Source organism: Cyanistes caeruleus, chromosome 12 (assembly GCF_971803275.1).
Source record: "Cyanistes caeruleus chromosome 12, bCyaCae1.hap1.1, whole genome shotgun sequence".
Classification (NCBI taxonomy): Eukaryota; Metazoa; Chordata; class Aves; order Passeriformes; family Paridae; genus Cyanistes; species Cyanistes caeruleus.
The window spans coordinates 15,331,851-15,356,970 of NC_141712.1; the positions used below are offsets into that span (position 1 = coordinate 15,331,851).

Here is a 25,120-nt window from a genome sequence, read left to right on the forward strand (position 1 = left end):
TAATGCCTTTGACATCAGGGAAATAAGAATCAGTAGCCCAGGGCACCACACAGGTGTAGCCTCTGTACTTCCCCAAATACACACACAATTAAGGGTTCAATCTGCTCAGGTCTAGGCTGAGTGGAATAGTGGGAATACTTTAACCTCTACACATCACATCCTTAAAAGGAAGGAAGGTTATTTCCTTATCCTGGGGAGTCAATTGAGATGAGCAGGGACTGCGTGTGGCCTCATCTAAGCAGTACATCACACACACATTTTCCTATTTCTTTTGATTTGGTTTTTTTTAAGGTTTTACCTGTGTCCACACGGCCTGAGTTCTGTGTCTGCTACCTCATCACAGCAAAGTGTGCAGCAGTTCTCTCTGATACTCACTTGCTTCAGCAAAGCCAGGCGTCTGTGTCTGAAGGGAGACAGAGACAGACCCCCCAAACATTAGATTGGCTCAAAGCAATAAATTAAAAACTATTCTGAGGATTGCATCAAGGCCAACATAACACTTGTAGCAGTGCTACACCACACTGCTGATAAACATAGATCACAACTGCACACAAAAAAAGGCTTAAGACACCCAGAGACCTGCAAATCAGTCTGATTCCCTGTTCTGGTCTGTCAGAAAGGGACAAAGAGGGGATTAAATAACAATTCTCCTAGTTCTCCTAGTTCCCACAGCTAAACACTTAAAGAAATTGTTCTTTTGTACCTAGGTACTTTCAGGAGCTAAGGAAAAAAAAAAACCCAAAGAAATAAACCTCACAAACCCTCACAAACAGAAACCCTATAATGCTCTAACACAGTTTCAAAGAATAAAAACTGAGGATTAAATCAACATCCCAGTATGGTGACAGCCACAAGAGAGAAAATAGGTAAAAATCCCTCATTTGATGAAATAAGACATTTCCCACCTGGAACACACACAACACCCATCACAACTATTCAATGGCAGGGTGATGTGTCTTGCCCCAACACCAGATGCACTGAATTTGCACAACTCTTCATGAGTTTATGTTAAATCCTGTGATGGATAATTAGGGTCTAATCATACACATCTTTGCCTTATCTCCTATCCCTTTAAGATGATCAAAGCTATCTTTTCATTTAGGATTGGCTTATCATTTCCAAGCAGTTCAGGCTGTAGGGCAGGGATGATCTTTGTTTACACAAAGAACAACAGTGTCCAACCTTGAATGGAGCCTTTCAATGCTATTGCATAATGAAGAGTCTGTAAAACAGGAGGCCAAGTTTCACCAGTCAGGCATCTACAGGAAACCAGTTTCCCCCAGTTTGTCTCTCATCTTTTGGCACAATCTTGTAACAGTTCTCACAGATATTGCCTGAACATTGCAAGAGCAGTGCCAGAACGACATCAATCCCACCTGAACATCAGCCAGAAACTACAAACCTCTCATCCAGTGTGGGATACAACCAAGACAGAAGAACACTAATTTGAAAAGGGAGGGTAACAAGTTTGTATCCAACAGATCATCTTAAAGACTACATCAGACTCTCACTTAAAGCAACTGCAGTCACAAGCAGAAATATTTTCCTCTAGCCATAAGTAAGCAAAATGATTTTGCAAGTTGCATTTCATTTTCTCCATGTTTATACAATATCCCAAGCCTCAAACTCTGCCAATGTGTGACTCTAACCCAGAAATAAGGTGGGTTTTTTTTTTCCTTTTCTTTTTAAACACTAAGATACTTAAGTATTTCAAATACACTTGATCAAAGCTAGATAGTTCAAAACCAGTCTCTGAATTTTATTACAGCCAGGGGTACCCCCTTCCAACAAACCAGCCCCCACTTAATTAGTTGCAGTTTAAGATTATTTCAGTCACATACATCAGCACTGGTCTGAGGGCCGTCTTCAGACAAAGCTGGAAATCCAGGGTAAACCACATAGATTACACTGTACACTGTTACTGCTTGTTTTCCATTAAGTTATTTTATTACTAGTAACTTGAATCAGTTGAGCTATTAGTTTTCATTCCTGCCAGAAGTTTGGTGAAAGCTAAAGAAGAATGTATCCAGATCTGTTTCTATCTGGGTTGAATAATATTTAAGCGGGAAACCACTTCTAAATTTGAGTAACCTTTGTCAGTACTGTCATTCAAAAATGGGAAAATTTTCATCAGGAGCAGAAAAGGATAATTTCAAGACTTACAATCATTCAGCACCTCCATGCTGCCAGCACCACAAATTAGGTCAATTTTAAATAGGACATATTTTTTTAATTAACACTATACCTACTCAATCAACCTAATAATCCTTAGATGGCAGAAGGTACTTCTGCTAAAACAGCTTACTGTGTGGTACTAGTTAATTTTAATTTAGCTTAATATTAAAAAGCATATTTTAATTTAATAGATTTTGGTTACATATCTCCTGCCCTACTGACGAAATTGCACTGCAGCCTATCGTTTCATCCTTTTAGAAGGGGAACCTATGGAAGTATGACCCCATAAAAAGTTAATTTTGCCGAGTCCAAAGCAAAACTTTCCAACTCTGACGTGAAGCATTTTATTTCTCTGCATGCAAACACAAAAGGTAGGAGGATTACCTGGGCAAAATTATTTTCTCTTCTGCTGTCAGAAAGGCATGATCATTGAAGGTACTAAACTTCATTGATGGTGGGTACTTGAAGGGTTTTGCCCCAAAGTTGAACTCGCATTGTTGATAGGACATGAAACTTGCTGCAGCAAAAAACCCCGATCTGCAACATGGTGAACAGGCATTTTAGAATGGCTTAAATAACACAAGAGCTTTCAGACATGTTACTATTAGCATTTGAAGATAAACCCCCTGAGACAGAGAGAAGTTTAATACCAGTGTTTTGCAGCTAACTGGGAGAGCATCAAATTGCAGCTGCACATACTTACCTTGTTTAGCTCTCAGCTACTGAATTACTATTGGGATTTATCTGAATTTCTCACTGAGTCAGCCAATAAAGGTTGCCTACTGTACAACTAGGATTAGTAACACTTTTAAAAACACAACTATCACCTCTCAAATTTACTGGATGGACCAAAGTTCAGTAATAGCCCAAGTTCTAACAAGCACTCAAGTTTATCAATTCCATACTCAAGGAACAGAGCACAAAAAGCTGAACAAAGAAGATACTCAGCAGCTCTTAAAACTGAACCCCTCTTTGCCTGCATCTTGAACTTTATTTTGAGGAGAAAACATGGATGAAATTATTAGCCTGGTAGGAATAACTGAGAAAGTACTGTAATGTTTAATTAAGCTGCATAGGAAGCTGCCTTCTCAACTATTACACCAGCTTATCTTTTCTGAAGTAGAAGGCTGAACTTCCCTATGGGAGTTAGAGGAGTTCACCATGTGTTAATTTTAACAACAGCTGGCAAAATAAGCCCAACACCTGCCTGCAATGCTACCAAGAGACATCCTCTGATGAATATTCAATATGCTGCTCCAGGAGCTGGCCCCAGTGGATGGCAGTCAGTTAACAAGCCCGCTCCAACATTTCCAAGATAGGCTTCATTTTTCAGAAGATAAATTCCTCAGGCACCAAAAAATTGTTCATCTTTGCTGCAGCCTCATTCTATTTTAATGCTATGCTAATTTGACAGTATAAAACACTGAGCTCAACATACCTTTGGAAAGTCCAAAGTATTTATTTTGGGACCTGAAATCCACCTGTAAAATTATATCCTTCTTACTGATTTCTAAGCAACTTTCAACAGGGAAACTTGCTTGATGATGGCTTCAGGTAAGTAAATATGAATTTACATCTCAAATTGAAAACTCTTCATATAATTAAAACAATTATACACAGAGGTCATGTCCTTCCAAATGAGCAGATACTTACACAGCAGATGAAAATACTTGCTTCTCAGCAGGAAGCTGGTTTCCATTTAAATAGAAGATCATTTGCTTTTCTTGCAAATCTAGTAGAAATCCTATTGTGTCTCCTTACATGCAAAACAAAAATAATTTAAAGATTTCACTTCTGTTAAATGTCAACAGCTGAAACAGTTATTGTTTCAAGTATCATACATGTCACTGTGAGTTGTCTTACTTAAAAGGAACTGTTTGCAAAAGCACAACAGAAGAAACATTGATACAGACAGTAACTAAAAAAAAAAAAACAACCAAAAAACCAACCCAAACCAAAACACCCAGGAGAAAACAGTAAAAAAATTAAGTATTCTAGTCTGCCAGAGCATTAATACTACATAGTTGTAAAAGTATTGCAGAGTTTTTGCCAAAGCCAGAAGAAAGCTGCACTCTGTCACTCCTTGGCTATTTTACACCTGTTGAAAATAGACTTTAGCAAGTGGGTGTTCTGAGGAAAAGTTTCCAATATGCTTGTGCTATTTATTTTTAAGAGGTGTTTTAATTTAGCCATCCTTGGGGGAAAATTTTAATAGAAGAGAAGGCGGCACAGTTCACACAAGCATGGCATGCACAGAATCCTACCAAGATTTCAAAGCTGAGATCAAGAACAGAACTTTGCTGTCCAAGTAGTTATCCAAGAATTTAAAGTAAGCAAGACAGTGCAACTCCTCCTTAAAAAAGAAAAAAAAAAGTCTAATTCAGAGATCAAAGTTTTTCCTCCTTCTCTAAAACAACTCTTTTAACCCAGAAAGGAAGATTTCAACCCTGTTGTGTACAACTACAAACAAGTGGAAAAAAGTCTAATGATTAAATGTCCAATGTTAATTGGTGCTATGATTTTCACTCTGCATTTGAAAAGAAAAAATGTTTAAGCAACAGGAGTCTCTTTACACAGACTGGGGAACAAGATTGTAGTGCCCACTGTGCTCATTTAAATCACTCTTTAAGACACAGTAATTATTAAACCTTTATGATCCTCAGAATTAGGCAGTAACTGCTTTGTTCACACCTATGAACAGACACCTGCAAGGGGAAAAATCCTGTGTATAAATCCAGTTAGGATAAACAGCAGAATAAAGGCAGAATACCTTCTTTCCAACAGGGATGGGAATGTGGTTTACTTCTGGCATTATACCAGATCAGCTGCCGGCAGCCATCGTATGCACAGGAGTATTCATCGTCCCCGATGCCGTAACCTTCCTTTAGAGAGAGCACAACGTTTCAGCCTGCAGTCATTCCTCACACTGAGGGGCTAAAGTCTATTTTCATTCACCTAAACCACTTCTCCAGGAGCAGGAAGGGTTTCTTTCACTCTCCCCCACGAAGGTAATATTTTTCTTCTAACTAGTTTTAGTTTCATTTTCACATCAAAAAGGAATTTGTTGGGGGGTGAGGAGGAAGGGAAAAGGGGATATTTTTCCAAAGTGTCTTCCATTCTCTGTAACCTCAAACCACTCCTCTCTGTTAAAGTATTTAAAAATCAGAAGGCTAGTACCCAAATAGGTTAAATTTTTGCATCTTAATAAGTCACCACAGAATAACAACCATTCTCTTATCTTGAAGTCCCAGTACCAAACTTGTAATGCCTTCCCCACAAGATGTCCAGAACCCACAGTACACAAAGAGAACACACAGCCTCTTCACCTAATTTGTTGCATATTGTGTCCCTTTCACTGCCAGCCTCCCCCAAATTCTGTAAACATTATCAAGTGATAGTCCTAAGGTCCAAGGCAAATAAAACTGAAGTAAGTACTAAAGTAAGAGCAGGAGAAAAAGTCTGTCATGTAGCAGAGCCCAACCATGAAACTCAAAAGCATTATGGAAGGTAAGCAACTTCCTCATGCTCAGCATGGTTTTTCTGGAGTGCAAATACCAGACAGCATCTGATTACACAAACCTCCCATGTCCCAAATTAAAGCTAAGCCCAGCTAATTGGCGTTTAATGTCATATTTGGGACTAGTCTTTTTGCTACAGATGCTGTACATAAAGACCACACGGCTTCTGAGACCTGTGTTTGTGACATATCCAGAGGATAATATCCTTGTATTTAAGGCACACACCTGATGAGCTTAAATAACAGCAGCATTTGGCCACCAGCAAAACAGCTGCAGCAACAGAAAAATCATCCTACTCAGAGATGTGACATCTCCCATTTTCATACCTTGCACAGGACACACAGAAAAATGCCCATACACCAAGCTCTTTAACAGTAAGTGGGAAAAAAATCTTTTAAGCCTCTTAGCAGTCTAAAGGCAGACACATGGCCTTTTATTTCAAACAGTTTCTGTTACACTCAGTGTCTACAAGGACTGTGCTCAATACAGGTCTGCATGATATTTTTGTTTGGTTGGTATTTTTTGATCTAGTGTATGGTTTATAATTTTTTTTTTTTACTTACATCACACTTCAATTCCATGCTAAAACCATAGGACTGGACTTTGGATGTGACACAGAGATATGGGCATGTTATACATCAGCAGAAGACAATGCTATTTCCATGAATAATTAGAAGAAATGGAGCAAGATCTCTGAACTCACAAGAATACCTAAGTTAAATGGTGAGAGAAGCTACTCTTGCATTCCCATTGGATTTCTTGCCACTGGTGTTTGTTTAATCTCCTTAATGTATTTATGTCATACCCCCACAATCAATGTTTACTCACATGTATGCATTTAGCCTATCTTCCATATTAGCTTCTGTATTTGGCTCAGCTGTAGAATGACTTTTTCTATAATAATCAGAAGTGAGCAGTTTTAACTGCTTATCTCTACATTAAATATATAATTCTTTTCCTAAAAGAAATTCCAAGTAGGAACCAAAAGCCATGCAATTACAACAGTAAAGAAAGGCTACAAGTGAATCTCTTCCAAGCTTAGCCAGTAGATGTGTCAACTTAAAATCCCAGTGCTAGGCTAGGCCTAATGTAACTTTTTGTCCCAAAATTCTAGCCTGCACTTTAACGAACTTTAATGGTCATTGGGAAGGCTGACAACATGGAAAACTAACTCTAAGTTGAGGTTGAAAAGTTTTTTGGGTAGTAATCATTACTCTTTCTTTTTATGGGAAATACTGAAACGAGTTATACTGTAGCATAAAAAGCGTATGAAGTTTCTAACAGCCATGCAGTTACCACGATGATTTAAGAAGAAAGAAGACCCAGTGACATCTCCATGATGACTGACAGTATTTGGACTTCATATGCACATGGCACATTTTACATTAATGCTAGCAAGTACATAATCTTACAACAGTAGGAAGAAGAATACTTAGAACTAAGAATAAAATACAAAATAATCTGGATGAGAAGGACAGTAAAACAAGCTATAAATTAAGACAGGAGACCTGCTCTGTACTCTCAGGAAAAGGCAAGAAGGTAGAGAGTTTAATCTTTTTGTAATCCTTATTTTTAATTAAAAAGAAGCTTTTGCATTCCAAGACTGTCCCATATGGTTGCTACCAGCAAGTCCAATGATACCATGTTAGCCAAGAGTGAATTTGAGTTATTTCCCTTGAGAAAGTTAATTTAATAAGAAAATGTGTTAAAGAGGATGATGAAATGGCTGCTTGGTGACCTGTGTAAAGGACAGTGTCGTAAGAAGGAAAATACTGATGTTACATCACCAGCTCGATGACATTACAGGTACTCACATGGTTGAGAAATTTGCTGTCTTTGGTTGCCCATCCTATCTGCATCACTCCTGAAGTAATGACTGTAACTTCATAGTACCAGACTCCAGAATCGACACAGAATGTGCATCTTACGCTTTCAAAGGACGAGGCATCACATCGTGCCTACCAAAACCAAATAAAAATTTACTGTCTACAAAATTAGCGTTCAAACAAACACCTTTCTTCCCTGGATCAAGTTTCTTGCATATAAGAATATACCAACATAATTTTAGAGGCATTTCAGACAAAGTGACCTCTCTTTATAGCAGTAGTTGTCACACAAATAGTGAGTAGGCAAGACTGAAAATTGTTCAGTGGTTAAGCCACAAGCAAAGAGAAAAAAAAAAAAAAGTAGCAAGTTGACAGAAACCATTTAAAGATTTAAAAACTAAGACAACCAAAATAGGAGAACCTAAATCACTGGTTGTTAACTAATTCCTGGTAGGAAGGACAAGGAGGCATTCAGTGTTAATTCATGAAAATTCATCTCTAAGCAGTCAAACAAGTTTTTAGAAAGAGTTAGATAGGAAGGAATAAACCCCATGTGGCTGAGACAAAAATCTGACTGCTGTGAGCTTTTCAAGATGAGACAGGACAAACAATAGAATGATATTTTGACTAAGACTGTTCATAAAGTAAATGAAAAGCCATCTGAGACTCTTAAAAATCCTCCTCACTTCCCTGAAGCTTTGGGGCACAGGTGTTAATTTAGTGTGAGCATTTCAATTGAGATCAGTGTAGTGATGTTACAACCTTTGGATGACAAAATAAGTTTCCTGTACAAAGCTGGCAGACAACACGGCTTCATTCTATAAAATCACAGGAGCAAGTGCAAAGCAAAACCTGCCTTTTTCTTCTGCCTCTTTTTCAGGTTGAAAACATGAAACAATTTCCTACCTCTAATCCATGTGGTGAGATCTTCAGGTATTCGCTGACATCGTTACTGTTCAGCATAGCCCTAATGTTGGTCAAGTCAACCTTCTCATATGTAAACTGCCTGCCTTCTTTTAAAACTGAAAAAAAAAAAAAAAATAAAATAATCCCAACCAGTGTTAGCTATTGCTGCTGCAAAAGTCGATTTTAAACATTTCATACAATGATAAGCTCTCTAGGATCCAGGTAGTTTTTGGCATGACAATGAAACATTGAGATTTTGCCTGAATGAAAACAGCTTCCAATACAGTTTGTGTTAAATACCCTCCAAACATGAAAGCATGACCTGTGCCTCTGACTAGAGCTCCCACAATCTAATTAGTACTTGCAGGAAACCCACAGGCAAATGGAAGGCATCCAAGTTCACACCAAGATGCCACTGTTTCAGGATTTACCACTGTATTTGGATATTCAGTGTGGAGAGCTTTTCTGATTCATTACAGTGGAAACAGATTTGGGGATAGGAGGAAGGGGAAAACAAGGATTAAAATGTTTCTGTCATCTCATTTTTAGTTGATGAACTTGAACTGGGCCAAAGCAGCTCTCTCTCTCTCTCTCTCTCTCTCTCTCCCCCTGCTTGCCCTTTCTACTTGGAAGGATCAGAAGCATTTCTCTTGCCAGGTGTCAAATTGTTGAACACACATATTAATTTACAAATCAAAGATCTTATCTTAGCACCCTTCATATAACTCAAACTTGCTGCAACAGTTACACAGACACTTAAACACAGCTGACACTGGCTTTCCATAAGCTGACTAAAGCCCCTAAATCCCAACAGACCTTTCATCCAAATTTATCTAAAAGGCACTAGAAAATACAAGGTTGTTAGAGTTGCTGCATCCTTGAAATCACAACTAACCAAGTAAATTCAATGATTTTTAGAAATCCCAAAGATGGACCTAGAGAAGTGCTTTGCCAAACACTTTTTACTTTCGAATCACAAAAATCAAAAAGTGTATTTAATTTTAAAAGTCTTCAGTAGTTCTTTGAGCCAGTGTGCAGTGGGGAATGACACCAGGAGTGGCCATCACCAAGACATGTCAGCAATCCAGACGTTCCACAGAGACAGAGCTGCACTGTTCAGCTGCTCAGAGAAATTTGCTGAAGTGTGGGTTACAGGAAATTGGTGTGAAGAAGAATTTTCGTTGCAGCTCCAAATTGCAGAGTACAAACCACTTCCTTTCAAAAACATTTTCCTTGCCAAAGTTTTCTTTCCATACAATTACACTGGATATATATTTGTTGGTGTGCTGTTTTTGGTTTTGTTTTCTTTTTCAAGGAAATATTACAAATGCAGCCAGGTACACTAAGTGCTCATACAAAATGAACACAAAGCAGTCCTCCATCTCTTTGGAGGAGTGATTACTATTAAATTAATCCATCCCTTTTTTATACCTACACAGATTGTCTAAACTCCACTGGGCACAGAATCCAACCTGGCGTTTTAAGTAGTCTGGATTATCTGTCCATTTCTCCAGCAAGATCAGTTGGTCACTAATGCACGATTCAGAAACTGTCATTTTATTTTCACCTGCAATTTAAGAGGAAAAAGAGTAATTGCTATCAGCTAGGGACAAGTTTAGTTAAAAATAATAACATCCTACAAATGCAGTAGAACTCTCCACCACACATCTAACCTCAGTATTACAAGCAACATGAAATTGTTTCCCCAAGCAGATGTGGAATTATCTTCATTCAGATTTACCACCTCTCAGCATGCAGCTGCATTATCAAGTGACCAATCACAGCTGTTCTCCATCTCTCCAGTACTGACTGATTTCTTTTCAAGTAACAAAGGCCTCATGTCCTATGTCATTATGTAGTAATTTCTAAAATGAGAAGGACTAAGTTTCAGCAGCTCTCTTAAGGGGTTTTGAGTAAGGGTGTTATTAAAGCAAAAAATATTTTTTCCTGCCTACAAACTCCCAATCCTAACTGTTGTCCAAGTCCAATACAAATTTATGTCAGTGACAAAGGCCTTGTGTTACAAATCCTACAGCAACTTCTAACAGGGAAAAAAAGTTTCAGCAAGTATCTCAGGGGTCTTGAGGGGTAGAGGGATGTCACTAGAGCAATAAATACCAATGCAGACTCTCATGCTCACAAGTGATCAGGCAAAGCAAGTGACAATAATGCAGCACAAGCCATGGTGTTAAGAGCAGTACCGGGCCAATACTCACTTGTTTGTGCAAACTTCTCCAGTGCTATTAGTGCAAAAAGCATCACTGTTGGGTGGGACTGGAAGTTCTAAACATGGGCAGTAAGGAAAAGTTTATTAATAAATACCCAGTACAGACAGACAAGAAGAGTTGCAAGTCTGCCACAGAAGGTTTTAGGTTCAAAGGAGCCTCCAACGTTCCTGTATTCCACTCTCCTGTGGAGTGCTGGTTCAAACAGATCAGGCTACTCAGAGCCTTGTTCCATTGACTACTAATTATCTCCAAAGATGGAGATCCCACAGGCTCTGGAATCTCAGCTTTCTGTAACATACACTGCCAATATTTAGCAGACATGTCTCCAACTTTTCACAATAATAATAATAGCAAAAATTGCATTCTAATTGCTATGTATGGATACATACAAAAAGATCAAAAACACTTACCAAGCTGTGAAGTAAATATTCCAATATGCCTGGGCTGAGTAAACCTATGCTCGCAGGACCTGCAAGAACACCAGGAATCAAACCCCTCCATGGGAAGTACCACATACCCATCATCAGAGATATTTTAAACACAAATTAAAGAACACCAAACAACTTCACAGCAAAGCAAAACTATAATATAAAACAATTATCATTGTTCCCAGTAAAATATTTGGTGCACATTTAATAATTACAGTTACTGGCACACTGCAGTCCTGTTCAGTTCACTGCTCTAAGTGGGTATGGAGTTCTAACCAGGCTTCTGAGATTTTGCAGTAAGACTCCAGCAGCCTCCACTTAACATTTTCATACTCTTTACTTTGAAAATAGGCTGTCTCCCCTTTACTTCCAGAGTCAGTGTAAATATCAGCTCCATCTATCAGCAGCCCAAAATAAGCAAAACTGAGCACCTGAAACTGCCAACTTGATAGTTAATTATACAGCTTGCAGCAGCACCAGAGCAAGCAGCCAATTTAAAATGGAAAAGCCCTGAAATAGCGTCCACTTAATCAAGAGACAGACACGAGGGAATCAAACTCTGGGATCTACAAGCTCCTAAGAATTTGCAGTGTGTTCCAACACTTCCTTAATAAATTTGTTGCCTGAGCTGACACAATGAGATCTGTGTCCACTAAGATGAAAGTGGATACAGCATCTCATTAAGACATAGTAAAATACATAAGTATTACAGTACAAGACCACTTCCAGACCTTATTATTTATTTGTTTTTTTCACAGAAATATATTAATTGGGTTTTAATAACCATCAGGTGACACTGGACAATCACTTTTTCCCTCTATTTCCTGTCCATTTTCAGAAAAGAAGCAAAAAAACTAGATACAAGAGAGATCATCAGCAAGAAGGAAACTTAATCATCAGTCTCCAACAGTGTACTAGGTAAGAATGACAGGGAATAAATATTCTGCATGAAAAGTCACCTTAAATAGAACCTCAGCAATTTTCTTTTAAGCAACACAGAAGAGAATCTTTTCAGCAACCTACAATACAGGAAGACATGTCTACTGGAAAAAACATATTTCTTTTTTATTCTTATACAGTCTCTAAGACCACAAACGTGATATTCCTGCCTACACTCAAGAGAATGTGTCCTCAGTAATTCACAGCTAGAGTGGTGCAGAAGAGACTGATTACCAGTGCTAAGGCAATATAGCAAACAGTGATCCCCAGTCACTAACCACGTATCAGAAGGATTTGTGAATGATTCATTCAGACATTTGAATCAACCAGATTCTGTCACACCTGGTACCCCCTCGATGCAGAACATTATTCAGTTGTAAGAAAACACCTCTGACCTAGCATGCATTGTGGGTGCTTAAGCAGAAGGTGTTGCAGAGAGCCAAATGCCAGCTGTGAGGAGAACCCCAGGGCTTTACCTGCTAATTTCTCTGCCAAGCAGCCGAGCACTGCAGTCGTGTTCCGGTGCTTGGCAGGGTGACAAGCATCCTGGCAAGCAGCAGCTCCACTTAGGTTTAATATTTCAGTTAACTTCTGTAATGCATCCTGTGAAAGAAAAATCAGAAATCTCTTCAATGTTACTGACAGATACAGCTTCCCCCTAATTCAGTATCCTAAAAACAGATTCAGCATCATATTACAAACAGCATGGGGTGGTTATCTTATGAGATAAGATAATGAAGGACAGATGAGAAGAAAAGTTCAACAGACTCAAGAGTTGTAACTTTAAAATTCCCACCAGATTGTTGGTTGTTGTGATTAACAGCTCAGGACACTTCTGGACATACCTAAGTGAGCTCCCCACCACAACAGGAACCAATTAGCACATATGGCATCACTGCCATCTGATCTATTGCCAGTGTCCTAAAACTCACACCCTTTTCAAAAGAAAAGGACTGTTTCAGATTTTAGAATTCAGGACTAAAGAGACACACCCCCTCCCCAAAAGGCCCACATTCCCATCATAAATTTAGGATGTTGTCAACTTTACCGGATGTCAAACTGTATTCTTGAGAGCCTAAGTGGTTTTCTGTAGTCACACAAATTTAGGAAGTAACCAATGAGGGTAATAAATCTAAAATGCCATGCTTTGACTTGCTTTGTTCAGGCAGTATGGTATGAATAAAATTTTATACAGGTCTAGAGCATACTCTACATTTTCAGGGTAGTTGGGGGTTAAACTAGAGCCAGAACAAGTCATCCCACAGGGAGAACCCCACCCTGAAAAGTTCCAAATCCTCCTCAACTTTCCAGACTTCATGAAAGTTTCAGCTGATTCAGATTGAAACTGCATAATCTCAGGCAAGGATCTAATTAAAATAGAAGAACTCCTCATATTGAAGTCATCAGCAGCCATTTGGAGGAAAAATGAGCACTGCTCAAGTTGAATAGATGTGTTTTTTTGAACTGTGTTCTGAGCCACATTGGAATCAGTTGACTGTGCTAGAGTCTGAGGTCTGTACAGAGATCACACTGAAAAGTAGTTATGTTCTTAAAAGGAAAGCCACAAAAACAGAACTGATGAACAGGACTGAGCTAAGTGGAAAGAACAGAGAAAGAAGAAAGAATGACTGAGCTACAGACTTGGGATGGAAAGGACTCACTAAAATTAGACTCTTGACATACTGATACTGCTTTTAGCCATTATTAGAACTGTCAGAGAGATCAAGTATTTTGAGTTAAATAAAGACTTAATAGAATAAACAGTTTACTGCATCGTCCTTTTAACTTTATGGACTTTATAGCCTGCAAAACCAGAAAATTAAATACAGTCTGCTGCTGTTCTCCAGTTGTCATGGAAGTGAGGTACTGACTTAAAATCCCTAAGACAAAAAACTTAAAACTTATCCTGTATAGAAAAAAAAAATGAACAGCAGCACACACTTTATGAGGCTTCATGTGGCCAGCAGACCCCACAGCTGCAGCTCCTTGTGCTGTAAAGAAGCTTCACAGGAAAAAACCACTGTGCCCCCCAGAAAAACAGGCACTGACCTTGTCTTGATAAGGTCAACTATTTTATAGCAAACTCCTTAAAAGTACCCAAATAAAAGTCACATGGCTTTTGAAAAACAAATCATTTGATTGCCAAGGACATTGTAGAGCCAAACAAAAAATCCAAAATCACTCTCCCTATGGCGCACTCACAGTGGTCTCCATTTCCTGATTTCTTTTTTACAGCAAAGTTTCTAGTCATAGCTTTGTTTTCAAAATAATTCAGCAGCCTCTGTGACAGTCATAATACATTTCTCTTGTTTAAAAGTCTCAGATAATGTTAACTGACAGCCTAGAAGAACCCACTTCAAGTAGTTTGAAAGCTTGACCAATTCTGCATTCTATAGCCACTGATGCACCAGCTCTTTATATCCCTAAAAGCACCAATGGAAGACTAAAACTGGCAGCATCAGGAGCTTGAGAAATGAAAGCAGCAATGATGTGATCATCAGTTTCTGAGGAAATGAGATAATGACAAACACTTGAAGACAGACAAGTTCTCTGTATAAACATTATGTTTATCATCCTAAAGCACCTGAGGCTTTTAGTTACACACTGCACCAACACAGCATGAAACACCTCAGGTCATCTTTCTGCCCAAAAACAGATTAGTAAAGCAGAAGTATTCTCATTTGCCAAAACCATATATAGGTATTTCATAGTTGGAAAATGTCATTTGTTTAGCTTAACACACCCATTTGCATTGCATTCCTCGTGTGCAAGCCAGGAACAAATTCAAAAGTGACTTGTAAACGTGCAGCTTTGCAAATTAGAGAACAAAAGAGCAGAACCTGGGCAGCTTTTGCAGCACCTGCACAGTCTAAGTACCACAGGCAGGAGAGAGCGGTGAGAAAAGCAGCCAAAACCCAAGGGTCTCTTGTTCCTTCCCCATGGATCAAATTTATCTTTTTGTGGGAATGCTCCTAGCATTAATTAGCATTTAGACACCAAGTCACCCCAAATTACTTGTATGTTACACCCATTTTCTGAACCACTATCAGTCTTGCATCACTGGTGAAAGCTACTCAAAGAGATCATGGGTGTGGCAACCACAAGTAACTGACATTCAGCCACAGATAAATGCATCTGCTTTCGACTCACTTTTGTTGGCAGAGGACATTCATCAAGTAGTAGTGTTATAACAGCTGGTCCCAGGGGATCTTCTAATGGAATAACTCTAATTAAAGATTGGACAACTTCCAACCAGCCTTCATCTGTCAACCACAAAACAGAAGTCACACTCAGAATTAACAGTGCAATTCAGAAGTGTTCAAAATGCATCCCTAAATGTAAACTGAAAAATCCTCAAAATTACCCAGTGAGCTTAGAAACATTGGGAAAAGCAGCTTGCTTTTTACACCACTGTCTTAGTTCACAGTAGTTTAGAAGTTTAAATTTAAGAAAGAAAAAGTTTATAGCAGCTTGGGTAATAGTGAACACCTCTGTGGTTTGGAGAAGAGTCTCTCCCAGGCCAGAGCATCCTTTAGTTCCTATTGCTATTAGAAAGGAATACTCATGGTGGTATAGACAAGTACTTTGTTCTAGTGTGATACTCAAGAGTTCAGCATCCAATGCCAGCTCTTAAGTGTTAAATGCTACATGCACAGTGACACAGAGGAAATATTTCTTTTAAGCAGAATCAGATCCCTCTTCCTGAGTTCCCTGAAGTAACACGAGGTTCAGAAAAATTTAGTGGGTTTTTCCCGTGCCTGCTGGTCTAAAGAATGTTTGTTTTCCTAAGGAGCAGCTCCCACTGTTGAATGAGTAGACAAGGGCTTCTACTTGCAAGCAAACATCCACTAAGATGTTAAACTAGTGATAAAGTAAACAGATTTGGATTTACAAGAAAACAGCTCCCTTAGAAGTGAAAATAAAGACAGTCTGTGTCTGTACTGGTGAGTGAGGTTGAAGAAGATGCACTCTGTACAACAACAAAGCAGTAATACATTGGGGGTTGAGTTAGTTATGTTATTATTATTGCTATTCCCCTGAAAAACATTTTATTGAATTGCTATAATATCTAACTAGATTGATTAATTTACTTTAGTACAGAAATATATCCCCTAAGACCACTACCAACACTACTAAGTACAGAGATAAAAATTCAATTAAACTGAAAGTTTTGTTGAAGTCTTAAGTTGGGAGAATTTCTCCCATTGTAACAAAGATGAAACAGCCCTTGCACAAATGTGGCTTGTCTTGCAGAAGCACTTGGGGACAGGGTTGGGACAAATATATCAGTAAAGCAGAGGTCTAAGGTCAGCAAGACCCAAACCAAAAGGAACATGCTATCTGCTGACACCAGAGCACATGGGCTTAGCCCATGTCTGTAGATGTGTACAGGATGCTCCTGCTCAGCTGCAAACTGCCATTCTTTGTGGCTTATGGTTTAATGCCACTCCAGTGTGTTTGTGGCCATCCACTGGCTGCTTCTGGAGATTTCACATGGGAAATTTAACTGAATTCAAAAAAACTCAGGCCAATGCATGAGCTCAGTGAAGCTCTGAAGGGCAGAATTGTGTTCTGGTTCCCACATCCCCAGAGCTACACCACATCCCAACACACCCAGCTGAGGTGTATTTTACTTTGCAAAGAAAAGAGGGGGTTGGGGTTTGTTTTATTTCTTTTGCTTGTGAGTCACAACTGAAATGCCCAACACAATGCCTTGATACCTGTTTCTGCCATTTCATGCAACGTGATCATTGAATAAGGAGGCTCCTGGTCACTGAAAGAGATATTACACAGGTCAAAATTTATGCACAATCATCACTATAATACACTGAACAAAATGATTATACACAGACAGAAAACAAATCCAGTAACCATTAACAAAAGGAAGTTACACAGGCTGCAGATTGCTAATGTCATTTTCAGATCTGAAACACAGATGGAATTTGAGCCTCTCTCTGGCTCAACATCAACATCTGCATGTCTGCAACAGCTGACAAGTGCCACTGTGATCCACATCTGCATGTCTAAAAGCTGAGCACAACGCCTAGGCTTGGTGCTGTTCATTAGCAGGTTCCTTGTAGTACTTAACGAGGCACTGCATGTCAGAGGTTACAAAATGAACCCAGAGCAGTGCACAAGGTGCACTTGTGCAAAAAAAAATCAACAGGACTTTTTTTTTTCTTCAGAAATTCTCTGCTAAATATATAAATATTAAGAAAATACCATAACACTTAAATGGGAACCCACCTAACAGCATCATAGTCTTCAACAAGAGCTGTTAAAAGAGATAGGGCAGTTTTACAGAAAACATTTAATCCAACCCATTTGCCAACATGAAAGCCACAAGAAGTTCAACAGATCATGCCCTCAGTCCAGTTTGCTGGAGTAAGGACACAAAGCTACGGACACATCTGTATCTGAGCAGGAACTGCCAGTGAAAGTACCTAAAGCAAGACCCCAAAATCCTGTTCAGTAACCACCTCTAGGTCCAGAAAAAGCTTATCCAGCAGCATGTCCTAAAATAGCTCCTTAGGCACTGTGAACTAACCCCAGGCTTTGAGCGTGAAACAAAGTCTATCTCTATCACACAGCTCTGAAAAGAAATTGAAAATGTTGAATAGAGGAATGTTAGAAAATTTCAACAGACATTATTTATGGAGATAATAAAACTACCTAGTTCAAGAGATTAATCAAAAAGAAGAGAAAAATCTCAGCTTTGATTAAATATATGTGACATAAATACATGTATTTTTTTTCTTACAAAAGGGTGAACACATTCTTAAATATTTCCACAAGAAAATGCCGAAGTGATTTTAAATTCATTTTTTATATTGCCACAACATTTGAAACAAACAGTTGGGTTGATTTTTTAACTTGAGGAATCTTCACCTCTCTTCTGGAAAGTAAGCTGCCCAGAAGGAAAAAGAAGTGCAGTTTTGCAGCCAGAATTACATCAGGAGAAAGGACAGAAAGATTCAAAGAAAGGAGGAAAAAAACCCAACAAAAATCCCAACCATAAGTAAAAGTAAAGCTGTGGTAAAAAAGGATGACATTTTTATCTGCAAGATTTCTGATTTTGTCACAAGTAGCAGGTTTTCATAGTATTGGCATTGAGCAAAGGACAATCCTGTCCCACTGATCTGCCATTTTAACCACTTCATTTCCAATACCCCCTCCAGGACACACCTTCCTCATTTTGAAACAAAACCTCCATTTTGGTAATTTCTTAATTTGCATGGCAGCTTTTCATATAAGCCCCAAAATATAGAACTTATCCTTCTGAGTTTATGAAATTAAACTTCTAGGAAGCAGATATCTCTAGATAGGAGAAAAAATAATTAGTTGTCAAATATGTTTTAGGTCAGAACTTTGAGATTTGATAAAACCAAGAACATCAAGAAAAAAATGAACCCCAGGAAAGAACAAATAAATAGCAAACAGGTAAAGTAACTATTCATTGTTTATCACAGTGCATTTTACGATAGTCTGTATAAAAGCTCCTGTAAAAATACACTAGCTTCAGGAATTAAGTCAGAGACGGGATTCCATGGGCAGTGAAATAACCATGCTTATTGTCTCTCAGAGGCATAGGAAAGTGCTTACAAGATTACAAAACTGATTGCAAGACCCACAGGAACAGGATCAACTGTGCACAGAAGAGTTGTGAAATGGCTTAAGGAGCTGAACTGCGGGAAAGGGAACGGCTTGTGAGACCGGGCAGAGACTAAAAAACATTTGCCATGATTTAAAGACAGCACAAAATAAAAGCTGTTAAAAAACCAACCAAACACACACCTCGGACACCTTAAATGTTCATGGAAAACATCAGCCCTGTTATTTTCACCTAAAGCCTTTGACAGCAGGAAGGCAAACTCCATCTCTGCAGGCACATTCCAGAGTTGATGCAGGTATATGAATCAAGGCTCACTTATTCCGAGCCTCATCCACCCGAAACTCAAACCCTAGCTATCAGACTGGAATAGTGGTTTTCCTTCAGTTCTGGTCTTTCCAATTCCTAGCCTGCACCTAACCCAAAAGGTGTAGAGCTAACTTAACCCATAATTTTTAAGGTCCTTTTAAAGCTTTGTAGAAAGCAACACAAAACCAAAAAAAGACTAAAAAATGGATGAGCCCATAAATATCCCCCACGCCCTTAATGGATGTTTTGAGCATGCCAGGAATGCAATACTGGGATTGTGAGTTGGGCAGTCACAACATGTGATCTTTAAAAAGTAATCAGACTTACAACTGGAAAGAAAACCTCAGTCTGTTTATCCAGGCTAACAAAGATCAAAGCTCCCTGTTTTGCTTCACCATTTCCAAAGAAGTAAAATTCAGCCTACAAATAGAAAGCTGTGCAACAACTAACTTTTAGGACTGAAGTTCCCAGCCTCTGGAGCATTTATTGCTTCCTAAACTGTGTATCTGTGCCAGGTAAGAAATCCTGAGCATACTGCTTATCCCCCATGGGTGTAGGCCCATACAGGAACTGTGAGAAAGCTCCTCAGCTCCTGGAAGAATCTGTACCTGGGCACTCAGGAGCTACTTCTGTTACCTAGGAAAGGTGCTCCTCTCCCAAGCCTCCAGATGGAAACACGTGGCTGCTTCAGGGAGGGTCAGGTGGAGATCGGTGAGAGGCTGAAGCCACAGTTTGAGAGGAGACAAGAACATTTTCATTCATGTTGAATTATTCCTTGAGGAGGTACTTACTTATCCACCAACGTCCGAATTACAGCCAGTGTGTCAAGCACCAGCCCATCCACATTCTGTTTTTTCCTTCTTGGTTCATGAGGCCCTCGACCCCTCCTGGGTGGACGGACAGGGTCCCTTGGGTGGCTTCTTGCTTCAGGGATGTGTGTTCTGCTGTTCTCCGTTTGCCGGCCCTGAGAGTCCCCGTTGTCCTCGGCCCCGCTGTCATCGCGGCAAACACACGAGTTTCCCATGTTGCCAGCCCCCAAGGCTCCCAGGAAACGGGGAATGTGGTGCTCTAGAGTCAACAGCAGACCTTGGAAAAGGCTTCTGCTAGCATAGAACACAACCAAAGCAACTACAATCATCTAGGAAGTTTTAAGAGAAATGTTTGTGTGATCCCGGATTGTGATCTTTTTGCATTTTAAATGTTGCCACCAGCTGGAATGAGTGGGAAGTTGGAGTCTTAGTTGCCGACAGAATCACTTAAAACACACATTGGTCATCCAGAAGGAGGTCTGAAAAAACAAACACAGAACAAGAGTCAGTGTTACTACTGCTAGAAAACAACAGAAGAATTCCTATTTTAGTAAACACCACCAGTTTTGGTGGATAAAGCAGCTCAGAAACACAAGGCTTTACCTGAAGTCTATTTTGGGGAAAGGGAAAGGAAGGAAGAGGAGGAAGAGGAGGAAGTTCCCTTGGTAAGGAGCTCTCACCCACACATCATTCCTTTCTACACTACCTATTTCTTCTTCTTCTTCATATTTTTTGGCTGCAGAGGAAAAGGTTTGCCTGTAAATCTCGGCCACTGCTACCCTTTAAGTATTAAGTATCAACACACCAGTTTCATTTACCCTTTACAGAGATATAGGGCTTATGCCACCCCAATAAAGGCTGTACACTTGAGGTTCTCATTTCACACCAGGAACATTTCCAAACTATAAAATATAGAAAATTGTAAAGAGCTGATCTTACAGTTATGGTTTATCTCAACAAACAATAGATTTAACAGAGAACCATTTGGTCCACCTGCGCATAAACACACATTTTTTGAACATGCCTACACCTCCTGTGTTCTCACCCAAAGATGCACCAACTTTGAATTAAACAAGAATTATAGACACCGTTTTAATGCCTTACAAATCTAACTGGGATTTTGAAATGACTGTTGTGTGCCTCTTTGGATTTAGTGTCAAACCAGTCTTCCCTTTTTGGGAACAAAGGCTAATTTAATTCCTCTTCTGTTCTTCATTCAAATGGCTTGGATCACATACAGACCCAGTATGACAGTCTCTCCCCATCATTAACTTGAAAATTCAAGAGAAAAAGGATTCAAAGCCCCATTTCATAACAAGTTATGTTTCAAGCCATAGGGCATATTTTTATATAACATTAAAGTCTCAGGTAAAATAAAACCCTACAAAAGATGTAATTTCACTACTTACACACTTCAGGCATGTCAGAACATGTACGTATTTCTATCTTTTCAAGAATTAAGTTTAACATTTATACTAGAAATTATGGTGAATATCCTGTAATAGGTTATTACTATACTTCAATTATTAAATAACCTCATTAACAGCAGACATGTAGCACCCTACATTCAAAAGAAAGTCAAAGAGAGATGACACCTTTCAAATATGGAAGGCCCCCACCATCAGAGCCAACTGGCAACTCTGCAACTGCTGGCTGCCCTTTGGGACAAGATCACAACAACATTCAGGAAGCCAGACACTGGTCATATGAGCAAGTCTTGGGATGTCAGCTGCCACTGGAAAAGCACTGCAACCAAGCTCTCACAGGCTTTTGTGTAGTTTGAAGCACATCATCTTTTAGCACAGCAAGATGTTCAGTATTAAGAAATTAAATGGAGGCTAACTAAGAAAAAAAAAAATCAGTTCCTCAAGGGATATTAATTGGAAAAAAATGCAAGATCTTGTCTTCTTGGTCAAGAAATTCCTAAACCACAGATCATCAGAAGGGTTTCAGCATCTCATCATGCTTGCTTTATGCCCTAAGCAGTTTGGCCATCAGGCTCAGAGTCTTTCCATCTGAGCCAATATAGCTGTCACCTCAGTCAGAGTCACAAGCAGATGAGAGGTGCCAGTGCAGACTGCAAAGACCTCAAACAGAATTGTCTGAGTTCATAACTGGTTCAAATTACTTTCTTGACTTTAAAAAGAATTAGTTATGTTAAATGCAAAACATGTCTTTCTAGGGAATATGTTTATGTATTTATAAATCTGGGTCATTTAAGGGCATTTTAGCAAGATAATATTGAAATGTAAAACTGTTACAGATTTAGAATTGGAATAAAATTGTTCTGTAACTTATGGAAATGTTAACCCAGTGAATCTACCTTGTCAACAAACCAAGAATGGAAAAGCTGTATTTTAGAGATTAGCAATGAGTAAGAACCTACCTAAAGAAACAAAACCAGACATATGTCAAGATTAAAGCTGATTATTCAAGCCTAAGTTTTTCTGGCTGACAACTTAAAGCATGATTAAAAACAATTAATTAAACTCACCTGTAAGTTTGCTTGGTTCAGGAATGGCTGAGAGAGTTCACAAAGTGCTGTAGCAGAAGTGGATTGTTCTCCTGCAGGGCACAAAGTTGTCTCTGGAAAAGGCAGTGCTCCGTAAGCCTTTATGGTGGGCAGTGAGTCATTACTGATTCTGCTTTCACTCCTAGGAACTGAGGAGTCCCTGAGGAGAGACTGGAAAAAAAAGAGAATTCACTTGTTAACTGCATCTAAGGTAGACGTACTCTATCTCCTCCCTACACCTGCCATTACATCAAGCTGTGCTGTTATTTTCAGCTGTATGCAGCCTTTACAGAGGGAATTCTCTCAAGGCTTCAAAACTAGTTTGTCATCTAAAAGCTTTAGGATTAGACACAGATAAAGAAAACCCAACCTGTTTCTACAGCCTTGGTATTCCAGACAACACAGCGCCAAGTGCAGAGCAGTGACCAACTCCTCACCTCAAATTACTCCCTACAGGAGGAAGAAGAGAAGCAGTATCTGCTCCAGATCCCCCTCAAGTAGACAAAGCAGAAAATAAAAGCACACTATAAAAGTTGATTAGATAACAGGAAGAGAGAAATGACAGGATAAACTCCCCTTATTTAGTAAAGAGCCGGGTTTGACAGCATTCACTTGGCTCTTGCTCACCATCACATACAAGGAGTTCATTGTCAAGCCTCAAACAAACTGAAAGGCTAAATAATTAGGAACACAAGGTAGGAGAGATTGCTACAGATCTGCTCACAAACCAGCTTGTCTGGATAGAGCACGAATGCAGGAAGAAGGGTTCTGAAGTGCAAAGGAAATTAACAAAAATACAAGTTTTTATTCTATAAGAAGTAGCTAGTACTCCAGCTCTCACCAAACAGCACCAAATATCAATGTCCAACACCTCCTCTGCACCAGAGAGCCCCTGTGGGACACCCACTGAGCAGCTGCCCCAGCACATTTTGTCCTTAACAAAGCTCCTGGATCAGATGCTGCTGGTGCAGGATACCTTCCCTGCATGGGAGAAAAGCAGCTTCCAGCTGCATCCTCCAGTGCCCCCACATGCCTCCACCAGCCACTGGGACCTTAGCCACCACAGAAAGCAGCTGCTCTCCTGGCAGGCTCCAACAGATGACTGACCTGCCACGGCCAGAAGTCCAAGTAGGAAAGACAAAATCATCACCCATTGAAAGGGATGCTGCTGTGGGAGTGGATTTGCACCTGCCTGGCAGTGCAGATGCCCAGCCTGCCCCAGAGAGGCCTCCTCTGGATCATCCAACTGAGCATGCCAGTGGAGGAGCTGGCTCCAAGTGGCACTGGGATCATTTCTCTGCAATGTGCAGCCCAAGAGTCAGTGATTCATCCCTTCAAATATTTGGTAACAGCCAACCATAATACTGCCTCATGATGGAAAATGCCTCTTCTTTCCATGAAATGGAGTGCACTGCCAAATAAACAAAAAACTTCTCGTGCACATAAATGGGGGAGGCTTCTGCTATCAGAAACGCTTTTCCAGCTTCTGCCACCACTACAAAAGTAAGACCAGTGATTTCCCCTCTTGAGCAGAGCAACACAGGAGCTCAGTCAACAAACCACATAGTAAAGCTGATAGGTTTTTGAAAGCAAAACTGTAAGAGTTTTAGTCAGCAGTTTCCTATTAAGGAGATAAAATAATTAGAAATATTTCCTCAGCATTTCCTTCCCAAAGAAATGATGCTCCTAAAAAGGAAGAGATGGAAATACTTGTGATGCCTGTCAGATGAAAGTTCAAACTGGAAGAAAACACAGCTATGAATCGCTGCTAATCAACTTTGATACAGGAATAAGAGGAAGAAGAAACCAGTTTGAAAAACAAGCTTTTGTAATAAGGAGAATTTTCAGCTTTGAAATTATGGGGATAGTACTGAAAATCAAGGAATACCAGTAAATTACATACAACTAGAATGTGAAATGGAGACTTTCTCAGGAGATCCCACTGATGTGCAAGGTTAACTTCTCACCTGTGAGACTTGTGCAACTAAAGAGAAGCAGCTGCTGGGTGTACAGCATGGTACCACGCAGTGCACGCAGTCAGGGGACCACAGGCTTCGGGAGGAGCCAGTAAATACCCTGTTCTTTTGCATGTGGCAACCAACCACCATATTGTGTAATCTGAAGCAAACCCCTAATTCAGTTCTATTTTCTTTAAAAATACCTTGGAGGGTTGAGACTAGTGTCAAAACACGATGGGAAGCAGTCTTTGCTGGCATACAGCATTTCACAAAGCCATTGCCACAGCTGGTTGCTTTCTTGCTGAGGCAAGAGCACCCTAAACCAAAAGCAGACTCGCCATGTCTCAAAGCTTTCCAGCTCCTGCACAAGTGCTCATGAGTGAAAACCCCCAGAGCTGTACAAGGTTTATGCAAACAATTGGGCCTTAACCCTGATGTCTTCTGTAGGTAATTCATCTTTGTCACAAACACAGAGCTGGAGGATCTGATCTCTTGTTTGACTTGATGTAAAGCAGAAAGAAACAGATGGCAACTACCACCACAGTAGATTCTTCTGTAGACTCACTGTGAAAGTCAGATTTTATAGTCACTTGCACGTTGCACTGCTTTGTCTTTTCACTTCCTTTAAACCCCTTTTTTTAAGCTGGCACAGGAACACTAAAATTGCAACACAGATTTAAAGTGAACTTCACTTTCTCACTCAACTGAGTGTTGCCAGAGCAGGCCTGGTAGGGATTGCTCCCTTGCACAGTTTTTCTCTTACCTCTGGATACAGAGACACTAGTGCTCAGGACATGCCAGGCATCAAATTGTTCAGCTTTCTTTCTGAAAGGGAAACTGAAGCATTTGCTACCTTCAGAGCTTCCCCATCTCAGAGGTCATCATATGTCATCTCACAGTCA

General features: G+C 39.6%; 1 protein-coding gene across 3 annotated transcripts in view; it reads right to left on the minus strand.

Moving 5' to 3' along the window:
• RSPRY1 (ring finger and SPRY domain containing 1) overlaps positions 1-25,120 on the minus strand; it is a 35,800-nt gene that overhangs the window by 3,255 nt on the left and 7,425 nt on the right. For 2 of the 3 annotated variants that reach the window (XM_086847490.1, XM_086847488.1), the window contains exons 2-15: positions 22,243-22,431; positions 19,731-20,227; positions 16,742-16,794; positions 15,171-15,283; positions 12,497-12,623; positions 11,064-11,122; positions 10,642-10,708; positions 9,861-9,992; positions 8,426-8,541; positions 7,508-7,651; positions 4,946-5,057; positions 3,829-3,931; positions 2,560-2,712; positions 299-403 (exon numbers count right to left, since the gene is read on the minus strand). In XM_086847490.1, the coding sequence (XP_086703616.1) occupies positions 299-403; positions 2,560-2,712; positions 3,829-3,931; positions 4,946-5,057; positions 7,508-7,651; positions 8,426-8,541; positions 9,861-9,992; positions 10,642-10,708; positions 11,064-11,122; positions 12,497-12,623; positions 15,171-15,283; positions 16,742-16,794; positions 19,731-20,077 (1,631 nt within the window). In that variant the 5' untranslated portion in view covers positions 20,078-20,227; positions 22,243-22,431. Of the gene's footprint in view, positions 1-298; positions 404-2,559; positions 2,713-3,828; positions 3,932-4,945; positions 5,058-7,507; positions 7,652-8,425; positions 8,542-9,860; positions 9,993-10,641; positions 10,709-11,063; positions 11,123-12,496; positions 12,624-15,170; positions 15,284-16,741; positions 16,795-19,730; positions 20,228-22,242; positions 22,432-22,630; positions 23,653-25,120 lie in introns of those variants that run through there. The other variant, XM_086847491.1, reaches the window with a different exon arrangement.